Raw genomic sequence first — 12,749 nt, 5'->3', positions numbered from 1 at the left:
AATTCCCTCTTCATGACCATTTGGGGATTAGCACGAGGCCAGGAGCTCTGGAAGCAGCACTCAGGGGGTTTGCACAGAGCCTGGCTCCTGGAGAGGGCTCCGGGCTCAGGGCGTGAGTGTGCCCTGCAGCCTCGGGCCTCCTCTGCCCCGGGTTCCGAGTCCCTGTGTCAAGCGAGTTCCTTTCCCCCGTTTTCCCCAGAACAAGATGGGGGTCACCGCGGTGCTCATGCTGCCCCTGCTGCTCTTAGGAATCAGCGGTCTCCTCTTCATCTACCAGGAGGTGTCCCGGCTGTGGTCCAAGTCAGTCGTGCAGAACAAGGTGGTGGTCATCACCGACGCCATCTCAGGACTGGGCAAGGGTAAGCGCGCTTCGGGCATCCCCGATGGCTCAGTGGTAAAGAATCTGCCTGCCAACACAGGAGACTCGGGTTCGATCCCTGGGTCGGGAAGATCCCCTGCAGAAGGGAATGGCAACCCACTCCAGTATTCTTGCCTGGGAAATCCCATGGACAGAGGAACCTGGTGGGCTACAGTCTATGGGCTACAGAGTCGGACACGACTGAGCATGCACAAATGAGTTTCACAGCCTCTTGTGCCCACTTCTTCCCTGAAGGATGAGAGGCCATAGGGTGGGTGTGGGTGAGCCCTCTGGGTAGGAGGGCGTGGGTCAAGGCTGAGTTCTCTCCCAGCATCTGTCATTAATCAGCCAGTGTCTTCTTTCTTGGAGGCTAAAGCTTGCTTGCCTGAGAAATGAGGGGATTGGAATACTTAGGGTTGCAAATGCACAGCTTACAGGCCAAAACCAGTCTGCAGAAGTGATTTGCTTTGCCTGCAGGGAGTTTCTAGAAATTTTGAAGCTCAAAGACAAAGTCAGCTGGGGCAGTGAACTGGTGATGAGGCCAGACCTGTGAGCTGGGTTCAATTCTTGGTTCCACCAATTACTAACTGGTGATGCATTGCTCTGCCTTGGATTTCTCATCTGAAAGCAAGGATGCTAATACTCTGTGCCTCATAATGTGGTTGTGATGACTAAATGAATCAAGAAATGGAAAGCCCTTAGGACAGTGCCTGGCGCTGTCGTGGGCACGTCTCAAATGTTAGCAGTGGCGATAAGAATGAATAAATCATACAGAGCATGCAAACGCCAGCGTGCCACACACCCCATTATCCCTGCTGTCTTACAATTGGCCTGATTCAACCACATCACTTCCCGGTCTTGAAGGCATTTAGAAGTAACTTGAGAAGCTGGGAGTGGGGGTGTGACCTTCATAAACTCTTATGGTGGCTTTAACTTGCTGCTGACCACAGCGATTCAGGGTTCAAAGTGCTCCGTTTCTCAGGTCCCAGGCAAAAAAAAAAAAAAAATAGTGAGGGGCATTGAGCGGAGGAGGTAAGTGACACATAGCCCACAGGACACACCCAGTCCCACAGAACCTGACCGAACCCAGTGGGTAACACTGGAGAGCAGCAAGGGGGTCAGAGCCAAGCTTTCTCCTAGGGAAACCAGGCAGACAGAGATGTCAGGACTTCTAACCTTTGCCCCAAACCCACACAATTCAGCCAAGTCAGGAATAAAGTCATCTTGTACCCACTGTGTCTGCAGCAAGAATGATCTTCAAAATACTTAACCACAGCACTTAAACTGTTTCAGAGAACACAAACCTTGCCTGTGTTTCATCACCTCTAAGACACACCATTTTCTTCCTTTAACCATTCCTAAAATTGAGCTGGTGGTGGTGGTTTAGTCGCTAAATGGTGTCCGACTCTTGTGACGCCGTGGACTGTAGCCTGCCAGGCTCTTCTGTCCATGGGATTCTCCCAGCAAGAATACTGGAGTGGGTTGCCAGAAATTGAGCTAACTGTCTCTTAATCAACGGTTTCTTACGATGGCCCTGGGCCATCTTTGTGCATTTTAATATCGCTGAAATAAAAAAGTCTCTTTCAGACTAATGGCCTCTGGTCTGTGAAACACGACCTCCAGGGCTGCCCACACTCAGCGCAGCTGCCGCCACCACTGAGAATTACAGCCCAAACTCGGGGAGACTAGCCATTCTCCCTCCAAATGGTTTCCTTTAGTGAATTCTCTTATTATAAAAACCACATATATTGAAAATGATCTTTCAAGAAAAAAGAATCGAGGGACTTCCCTGGTGGTCCAGTGGCTAAAACCCTGTAGGTTCTGTTTCTAGGGAACCCAACATAACAAACCACTGCGTGGGATGACTGTGAGAATAAAATAAGCTAATATGTGTAAACCTCTTTCAATAGCCACTCAAGCAAGTAAACTGTCAAAGTCTGTTAGCTTTTATTGTTTCGTTTGTTGGCTGTGCTGGGTCTTCCTTGCTGCGCTGGGCTTTCTCTAGCTGCAGCAAACAAGGGCTACTTTTTCGGTGCGTGGGCTTCTCGTTGCAGGGCATGGGCTATTTTGCGGTGCATGGGCTTCTCGTTGCAAGACTTCTCTTGTTGCAGAGCATAGGCTCTAGGGCATGCGGGCTTCAGTAGCTGTAGCACGTGGGCTCAGTAATTGTGGCACATGGGCTTTAGTTGCTCCACTGACTGTGGGACATTCCTGGACCAGGGATCAAACTTGTGTCCCCTGCAATGGCAGGTGGAATCTTATCCATTGCTCCACCAGGGAAGTCCAGCTTTTATTGTTCTTAAATATCAACGTTATTGCCACATAAAAATACTTGTATCTACCAATCACTGCCCAGTTGAGAACTTTGAGCAAGCAAGAAATTCATCTAGAATAAAATTAACTAGACAGAAGACAGCTTTACTTTTTTTTTTTTTTTTTAAATAAAAAGAGCCCTAGCTGGGGCATCAACCCACAACGGAAATGTAGAGGAAACTAGTGACATTTGATCTGGAAAAAAAAAAAAAAAAGGCAACTGTCTCCGATATCCTCAGACTGAGATATACTGAACACTGTGCTTCTGGGGGTCTTATTGGACAGAGTCATCCTTCTGGCCAGTTTAAGAAAGAATATATCAGGATTTCCCTGGTGGTTCAGTGGTTAAGACTCCACTCTCCCAATGCAGGGGGCACAGGTTCAATCCCTGGTGAGGAAACTAAGATCCCGTAGGCCACACAGCACGATCAAAAAGAAAGAAAGAGTGTCCCAGAAATCAGAACTGCCTAATGAAAGAGGAGCTATTTCATGCCCCCGTGAGGTGCCCTTCACAGAAGGCGGCCATGCTGAAGCTGGAAGCAAGAAGAAATTCCAGAAAGTTGCATGCAATGTCCTCTAAAGGAACTCATAGCTCTAAGACTTCTGAATTCTTTGAATCCTTGAATTTGTAACCACCGCCCCCTCTGCCCCAAGCAGTTTCATCCACACAGTGCGTCCTATCCTCCTTCCTTCTTCCCCACAGAGTGTGCTCGGGTGTTCCATACCGGCGGGGCCAGGCTGGTGTTGTGTGGAAAGAACTGGGAGAGGCTTCAGAGTCTATATGATGCCCTGATCAGTGTGGCTGATCCCAGCAAGGTAAGGCCTTCGGGCAGCCAGCATGGGCAACCCCTGGGCACCCTTAAGTCTTCGTGCTTGTCACAGAGCAGCTCTGGGTGAAATTTGGTGATAGCTTTGGGGAAATGTAATCTTGACACAGCCGACTTGGGGGTTGATTCATTTTGACCCCTCACCACACCAAAAATTTCTTCTCTAGCCTCTGAGCCCCACCCCATTCTATTTAAGTCAGACTCAGAGGACCCAGAAGATATGGTATGTCACAGATATCACTCTGTTTATAAATTCTCATGCTGACTTTTTAAATAATACTTCAAATAATATCTCCTTCAAAGAGGGACTTTCCTGGTGGTCCAGTGGTTAGGACTCAGTGCGGTCACTGCTGGGGCCATGTTCAATCTTTGGCTGGAAAACTAAGATTCCTCAAGCCACGATGGTCAGCCCCAAGTTTTTTATATCCTTGAAAGAAATCAGGGAAATGATGTCCCCGTCCATGAAGTTATATAGCAGGCAAACACATTTCAATGAAGCTAGGGTTTTCAAGGCATTTCTGGATCATTGTTTAAGAAATTGCTTTCAGAGTTCTCTTTAGGATTTTTTTTTTTTTGCCTCTCTGCATGGCATGTGGAACTACCCAACCAAGGATCAAATCCATGCTGCCTGCACTGGAAACAGAGTCTTAACCACTGGACCACCAGGGAAGTGTCAAGAATTGTTTTTTTTTTAAATAATCTTTGCCCTTAATGTTGAATTTGATTTTGGATAAAGCCAAAAATAATTCAGAACTAAGTCTGGTATTTGAGGAGATGGAGCAAAAGGATAACACCACAACCCCAAAGCATGTTTCTTGGGATTTTATCAGGTATTGGTCGTGAGGTAGTAAAAAAGAGGGTCTGAGGTCAACTGTGTGGGAAATACTGAGTTAGAGAAAGCTTCTCTGACTGATTTCTTTACTGCAGGACTTTTCAGAACCTTTGTTATGTAAATATTCATTGTGTTATCTCCAAGAAGAATGTATAGCAGTCTATATTTCCCAAATATATTGAACCAGAGAACATGCTTTTTTAAGAGCATATCTCAGGACTCATATTTGTGAAATACCGGGATTGTATCTGCCACGTGGCATCATCAATTTTTCCACCTGTGCTCCTACTAAATCATGAAAATCTTGATGACAGCATGTTTAGGGCTGAACACAATGCCTTGTACCTATACAGATGGTGTTTCAAAAAATTATATCTAGTATATGATTTTGGCCAAAAAACAAATGTGGCTACAAAGTACTGGGCAGATTCTCCTGTGGCTTGGAAGCCAGTCTGAAAGCCATTTCCAAAGAGGAGCTCAGAAATGTTATTTTAAAAATGACATCAGAGAATCCATGCACAGTCTCCATTTGGATTTCTCAGTTCTGGCCCCTTGACCAGAAGATCAAACTTTGCAGTGCATGTTTGCGTGTTGGGAATGTTATTGTTGCCTTGGTCCCCAAGGATGCATTTTCTCCATCAGTTTCCTTTCTCCCAGTTATCTCTGCTTCATTTCATCTGTTTGTAGTCATTCCACAAGCTCTGAGTTTCAAAAGGGGCAACTCTTAGATGGTAGGGCCACAAGGTCTGTGGGGATGTTCCCACATGTGCCTTGACTTTCTCATTGGTCCAGCAGACATTCACCCCAAAGCTGGTCCTCTTGGATCTCTCAGACATCAGCTGTGTCCAGGATGTGGCCAAAGAGGTCCTGGATTGCTACGGCTGCGTGGACATCCTCATCAACAATGCCAGCGTGAAGGTGAAGGGACCTGCCCATAAGATTTCTCTGGAGCTCGACAAAAAGATCATGGATGCCAATTACTTTGGACCCATCATACTGACCAAAGGTCTCGTGAGTTTGACCATCCCGTGGAATTCTGGGTCACTGGGCTGCTCAAGAGTTCTCTGATATGTCTCCAGATAGTTATCCACTTCTGGATGGAGCCTCTAGTCCTCTTCAGAAAAATCCCTGCCTGTTTGGTGAAAGCTTTTGGCTTTCGACTATAAAAGTTGATGAAAGAAAAGGGATTGTAAAAGTCTCTTAATGGTATATTCCTACCTGCCTCTCTGTGCAGTCCCCTTCCCAAACCCTGCCCTTGACTCCTCTTTTCTTACTCACATCCATGGCTCCCCTCCCATCCCATTCCACATCTCTGGACCATTGTCTTCATCCCCTGCAAACCTTCTACTATATCCACCTTGTGGTTGATCTGCTCCTAATAATGACAGTTGGTCCAGTGTTGAAATTCTGTCCTCAGTCATGAAGAGTTTACCCCAAACTACAGAAGACCCAGAATACTGTCAATCTCTTTTCAGAAATAGGAAAGTGTTAGTCGCTCAGTCGTGGCCGACTCGTTGTGACCTCATGGACTGTAGCCCACCAGGCTCCTCTGTCCATGGGGTTTTTCAGGCAAGAGTACCAGAGTGGGTAGCCATTTTCTTCTCCAGGGGATCTTCCCGACCCAGGGATCTAACCTGCATCTCCTGCATTCCAGGCAGATTCTTTACCGTCTGAGCCACTAGCGTAAAATGATGGTCCCTTTGTGGAGATTCTAACAACCAAGTTCAAATGTAGGTCTGAAGCTAGGGTGGGGGGTGTGGAGTAGCTAGAGATGACATGGAATAGAACCCAAGAGTTAAAGCCCTCCACCCACCCAAAATAGAGTTTATCAAAGCAGAATCACAAAAGGAAGAACATAAGGATGTATAAGAATATACATTTAGGGAGCAGGGTGCACTGGCAGGGCTGAAAGAGCAGGATCTTTGAGCTTCCTTCTGTACACCCAGAATCTCTACAAAAATGGGATTCTGAGAACTGTGACAGATGAAGGCAAAGCAGCATTGGGAGCAGAAAGATGACTCCCAGAGCTTCCAGGGATGAGCGTGCCCCAGAGACCACAGTTTCCTCCAGCCCAGTCACTATGGACACACCCAGCAGGCCAGCCAAGGTGTGTCCTCCCCTCAACCTCTGAGAGCTCCAGTTCCCTGGCAACAAAGTGAGGCATGCTAAGTTGAATCTTGATTTTTTGCCATCTCCTTATTCCACCTGTGCTATCATTGCTCCATTGCTTTTTCTAAATTTCCTCATTTGTCAATTAATTCTACTTAAGAGGAACTTCTTTTTTAACCATAAATTAAAAACTCCTTTCCTCTCCATAAGTGGAAGAAAATCTGAAATCAAAACAAAGTCTTAAGTTTTCCCAAGACACAGAGCTGAGGTCTTTCCTTTTTTTTTTTTTTTAAGATTAGCACATGCAAGAGAAGTTTTAAAGACCCGCCTGAACCAACCTCCCTCCTGGAGGAATGGTGAAATTGGAAAGGGAGCTAACTTTCTCACTACTGAAATCAGTGTAACTTCAAGGATATGGATGGGTCATTGAAAATCACCCAGGGTTGGGGACTTCCCTGAAGGTCCAGTGGTTAAGACTTCACCTTCCAATGCAAGAGGTGTGGGTTGGATTCCTGGTAGGGGAGCTAAGGTCTCACATGCCTAGTGGCCAAAAAACCAAAACATAAAACAGAAGCAATACTGTAACAAATTCAATAAAGATTTAAAAAATGGTTCCCATTTAAAAAAAAAAAAAAAAGCTTTAAAAAATATAATAAAATCACCCAGGGTTAGGGCTAGTGGTTAGCACTTCAAACTTCAACTGCAGGGGGCCTGGGAATTAAGATCCTGCATGACACAAAAATAATAATAAAATAAAATAACCCAGCAATTCACTGGTTGAGCCCAGCCCACTCTTAGCCAAACTGGATTAATGGTGGCTGGGATCCATCCCACCTGTGTCCCACTGTAATCCAGTTAGCAGGGAGGCAGAGGAGCCTGTGTGATGAGGGGTCTGGGGAAGGGGTCTGCCGGCTGCTGCCTGACTCCATCTCAGGTTTGTAACCATGAGTCTTCGTCCTGTGCTTTCCAGCCCTGCTCCCCAACATGATCTCCCGGAGGACTGGACAAATCGTGTTAGTGAACAACATCCAGGGGAAGCTTGGAATCCCCTTCCGTACAGCCTGTAAGTTGCTAGGACAAGTTTCACCTTAGGTTATATGTCTTATAAGACAAGAGATGTGGTGTCTAGAATGAAGCATGTGGTTACTGGGGGAAGAGGGTCCAGAGATGAAAGCATCCTTTGGCTTTTCTTTCATCCCTTCAGCTCCTATTTTTGAGCACCTACAGCACGCAGGTGACTGTGAGAGATAAAGATAAGTCCTTCCCTCTGACCCCAGAAGCTCCTCTTGTTCTATGCTCACAGCAGTTATATCTGTTATTTATACACCTCACCATATCCTCATTCTACGAGCCAGTCATCTGAGCTCCGGCACCTGCATTCTTAACCCTGATGGCCTCAGGACCCTGAGAAAACAGTCTTACATGGGGAATCAGGCTTCCCAGGAAGGAAATGGGAATTCACACCCATGTCAGGCATTTTACATACATTTTCTCACTTGGCAAGAATGATACTATCCTTAATTGATTAATTAATTACCTCTATTTTATTTATTTTTACCTGATGTGGCTTAATATTAATCTTTTTTTAAAAAAATTGTTTAATATTGGAGTATGATTGATTTCTGGACTTCCCAGGTGGCACTACTGGTAAAGAACCAGTAACCTGCCAATGCAGGAGACGTAAGAGGCATGGGTTTGATCCAGGGTTGGGAAGATCCCATGGATGAGGGCATAGCAACCCACTCGAGTATTCTTGCCTGGAGAATCCCCATGGACAGAGGAGCCTGGTGGGCTACAGTGATGTGAAGAGTCATACAGGACTAAAGTGACTTAGCACACACGGATGACTTACAACAGTATGCTAGTTTCACTTGTACAACAAAGTGACTCACTTATACATATACAGACATTCATTCTTTTTCAGATTCTCCTCCTGTAATGGTTATTACAGAATATTGAGTAAAGTTCCCTGTGCCATACAATAGGTCCTTACTCATTATCTCTTTTATATATAGTAGTGTGTCTACGTCAATCCCAAACTCCTAACTTATCCCTTCCCTCCCTCCTTTCCCCTTTGGTAATCATAAATGTTTTCGAAGTCTGTGAGCCTGTTTCTGTTTTGTAAATAAGTTGATTTGTATCATTTTTTTTAGATTCCACATATAAGTGGGATCAAATGATATTTGGGAACACCAGACCACCTGACCTGCCTCTTGAGAAATCTGTATGCAGGTCAGGAAGCAACAGTTAGAACTGGACATGGAAAAACAGACTGGTTCCAAATAGAAAAAGGAGTATGTCAAGGCTATATAGTGTCACCCTGCTTATTTAACTTATATGCAGAGTACATCATAAGAAACGCTGGGCTGGAGGAAGCACAAGCTGGAATCAAGATTACCGGGAGAAATATCAATAACCTCAGATATGCAGATGACACCACCCTTATGGCAAAAAGCAAAGAAGAACTAATGAGCCTCTTGATGAAAGTGAAAGAGGAGAGTGAAAAAGTTGGCTTAAAGCTCAACATTCAGAAAACTAAGATCATGGCACCTGGTCCCATCACTTCATGGCAAATAGATGCGGAAACAGTGGAAACAGTGGCTGACTTTATTTTGGGGGGCTCCAAAATCACTGCAGATGGTGATTGCAGCCATGAAATTAAAAGACGCTTACTCCTTGGAAAGAAAGTTATGACCAACCTAGACAGCATATTAAAAAGCAGAAACATTACTTTGCCAACAAAGGTCCGTCTCTAGTCAAGTCTATGGTTTTTCCAGTAGTCATGTATGGATGTGAGAGTTGGACTAGAAAGAAAGTTGAGCACAGAAGAATTGATGCTTTTGAACTGTGATGTTGGAGAAGACTCTTGAGAGTCCCTTGGACTGCAAGGAGATCCAACCGGTCCACCCTAAAGGAAATCAGTCCTGAATATTCATTGGAAGGACTGATGCTGAAGCTGAAACTCCAATATTTTGGCCACCTGATGCGAAGAACCAACTCATATGAAAAGACCCTGATGCTGGAAAAGATTGAAGGGGGAAGGAGAAGGGGAAGACAGAGGATGAGATGGTTGGATGGCACCACCAACTCAATGGACATGAGTTTGAGTAAACTCTGGGTGTTGGTGATAGGGAGGCCTGGCGTGCTGCAGGCCATGGGGTCACAAAGAGTCGGACAGACCGAGCGACTGAACTGAACTGAATTGTCTGAACTGAACTGATTTGTCTCTGACTTATTTCACTTAGTATGATAATCTCTAGATCCATCCGTGTTGCTGCCAATGGCATGATTTTATTCTTTTCATGGCTGAGTAAGATTCCAGTGTGGGGCATCCCAGGTGGCTGAGCGGTCAAGAATCTGCCTGCCAAATGCAGGAGACGTGAGTTCGATTCTTGGAAAGGTGCCCTAGAGAAGGAAATGGCAACCGGCTCAAGTATTCTTGCCTGGTAAACCCCATGGATAGAAGGACCTGGCAGGCTACAGTCCACAGGGTCGCAAAGAGCTGGACAGGATGAGTTACTGAGTATATACACACAATATTCCAGTGTATATATGTACCATATTCTCTTTATCCATTCATCTGTTGGTTGGAATTTTGGTTGCTTCCATACCTTGCCTACTGTAAACTGTGCTGCAAGTGGACATTTTAAAGACAAGAAAACTGAATCTCTGAAGGTAAAAAACTGGTCACTTGCCCAAAGTCACACAGTGGAATAGTAGCTAAACTGAACTGGGTCCCATCTCTGCATCTGTCCACTGCTTCACAAGGGCTCTCTGTCCGCATCTATGAAGTGAGGGGCAAGGCTGGGGATTTTTGCGGCCTCACCCAGCAGAGCCTGTAGGGATATGTGTCGCCAGCCCCCTCCTGGGAGGCACAGCGGGACCCGCGCCCACCCTTGGGCTGGTTTCTCTTGCAGACGCCGCCTCCAAGCACGCGGCACTCGGCTTCTTCGACTGCCTGCGGGCGGAAGTGGAGGAATACGACGTGGTCGTCAGCACCGTGAGTCCCACCTTCATCCGCTCCTACCACGTTGATCCAGGCCAAGGAAACTGGGAGGCCTCCATCTGGAAATGTGAGCCTTCAGAGCGCAGCTGGAGGGAACGGGGCTGGGGAGGGCTTGTGGAGGAGTGGGGTACGCCCAGGGTGGCGGGGGGTGGGGTTGGGGTACCGTGGGGGCGGGGTGTTCCTGAAGCGTGAGACCGGGGAGATGGGGTGTCTGCACCCAGCTGACAGCGGGGAGGGGCCCCAAAACTTCAGTCCCAGGGCGCCAGGTAGAGGGAACCCTAAGCCACAGCCAGCAGACCAAGGCCGGGCCGGGCTCCATCACTCACAGGCTGTGTGACCTTGGTCCCAGACTGCCCATCTCTGGGCCTCAGTTTCCCAAGTGGAACAGCCAGGATTTGGTTTTGGAGAACCTTCTGCTCCCCTTGCCTAGGTGGCAACACAGAGAGAAGCTCAGAGTCTGGCCCCGAGTGCCTGCTCTAAAACTCCCGTCTGTCTCATATTAAGTATTGGAACAGTAGCTACTCCCTCCATCTGTTTCCCCTTTGTACAATGAGAGATGACGGTGAATACCGACCTGGTAGAGTCCTAGAAAGGAAAGTTCCAGCTCAGAGTTTGGAACAGCAACCAGCACATCCTGAGTGCTCTGTAAGTGCACTTGTGATCTCTATTCTAGAATGCCCTACACAGAGCGGCTACCTCACAAGGCTCAGTGGTAAAGAAGCCACCTGCCAATGCAGGAGACGTGGGTTCAATTTCTGGGTGGGGAAGATCCCCTGGAGAAGGCAATGGCAACCCACTCCTGAGAAATCCCATGGCTATAGGAGCCTATCAAGCCACTCATGAGGTCGCCAAAGAGTCGGATGCCACTTAGTGATTGAACAACAACAAAGACGTGGGCAACCGGTTTCAGGAGGCAATGGACGAGGACAGCCTGGCAACAATCATGAACAGCAGCCCCGTCATACATCTGACACCTTCTTACCTTCTTAGCTCTTTCTCATCCCTTTCACCACTCATAACCACCCTGGGTTGTTAAAGGGCCGGAAACTGCACCCACTTTACAGATGCGGAAGCTAAGGCACGACGGGTAAAATGCCTGCTCATGGCGCATGGCCAGCGGCCAGCACGTGCAGGGTTGGCCCCGAGGCTGGGACTCCACCACCGCACACCCCTCCCCACCTTGGCTATGAGCCCCGCCCCTTCCTGGGGGGCTTTTCAGTCTTTTTCAGGAAGCTGACCTACGGGGCGCACCCTGTGGACGTGGCGGAGGAGGTGATGCGCACGGTGAGACGCAAGAAGCAAGAGGTCTTCCTGGCCAACCCCATCCCCAAGGCCGCCGTGTACATCCGCACCTTGTTCCCCGAGCTCTTTTTCGCCGTGGTGGCCTATGGGGTGAAGGAGAGACTCAGCGTCCCCGAGGAGGGTTAACTGCCAGGCTTCAAACGGGTCTCCTCGAGGGGAATAAAGGTTTTGCTGGTAGGTGGTGGGTCCTTGCATCTTCTCAACACGGGGGTGGGGGTGGAGAGGGAACAATTCCCCCAGCTGCACTCCAGGTGGGAGATATTCACTATCACAGTAAGGGTGGCCCGGAGACCAGTCCAGTCGCTCCAGGCCTCTGGGTGTCTCCCAATTGACATTCCCGGGACAAATTTCCCGAGAAGCGTCTCGACTCTATAAGGTGACAATCCAGCAGAAAAACAGGACCCGTAATGGGCTCAACACGTACACATACATACACACACACACACACACACACACACACACACACACACACACACACACACACACACACACACGCCATCAGCCTGCCCAGGCACTCAGAAAATCACCTCCATTTTACATAAGGGTGACCTATCCAGTCAGCCCCTAACCGTAGAAGCTGGACTTGCCAGCTCCTTAGGGAAGCGCTGCTAAATAGAACTTTCTGGAATGATGGAAATATTGTATCATCTGCCGTGTCCATTGTGGCAACCACCAGCCACGTGTGGCTGTTAGGTACTTAAAATGTGGCCTGTGCAACTGAGAAACAGAGTTTTTAATTTTATTTAATTTGCAGTAATTTAAATGTAAATAGCTGCATGGGGCTAGCGGCTCCCAGGTTGGCAATAGAGCAGAGCTGTAATCCTTGGTCTTGGCAGCAGAATCAGCCCTTTTCCCTGGATTTCATTTGTCCCAAGAGGAGCCCAGGCACAAATGTTTAAATTTTTTTTCCAGTGGATTCTAAATTGCAACAGATCTTGAGAACTTCTGCCTTGGGGCATCCAGCTCATTCCAGCCTTTTCTTACATTCTCAAAGCAAAATTC

General features: G+C 47.4%; 1 protein-coding gene across 2 annotated transcripts; it reads left to right on the top strand.

Annotated features, from left to right (window-relative positions):
- Positions 1-205: 205 nt before the first annotated feature.
- Positions 206-11,873, top strand: DHRS7C (dehydrogenase/reductase 7C). Of its 2 annotated transcripts, none has more exons than XM_061141070.1 (6): positions 206-359; positions 3,375-3,487; positions 5,126-5,336; positions 7,410-7,502; positions 10,357-10,512; positions 11,665-11,873. In XM_061141070.1, exons 1-6 carry the CDS (start codon positions 206-208, stop codon positions 11,871-11,873), a joined length of 936 nt encoding a protein of 311 aa, XP_060997053.1. The 2 variants fall into 2 exon arrangements, with proteins under 2 accessions (XP_060997053.1, XP_060997054.1); XM_061141071.1 differs by having other exon boundaries at positions 5,123-5,336.
- The last annotated feature ends 876 nt before the right edge of the window (positions 11,874-12,749 follow it).

The sequence above is a fragment of the Dama dama genome, chromosome 5, assembly GCF_033118175.1.
Source record: "Dama dama isolate Ldn47 chromosome 5, ASM3311817v1, whole genome shotgun sequence".
Taxonomy (NCBI): domain Eukaryota; kingdom Metazoa; phylum Chordata; class Mammalia; order Artiodactyla; family Cervidae; genus Dama; species Dama dama.
This window is presented reverse-complemented; position numbering and strand designations above follow the sequence as displayed.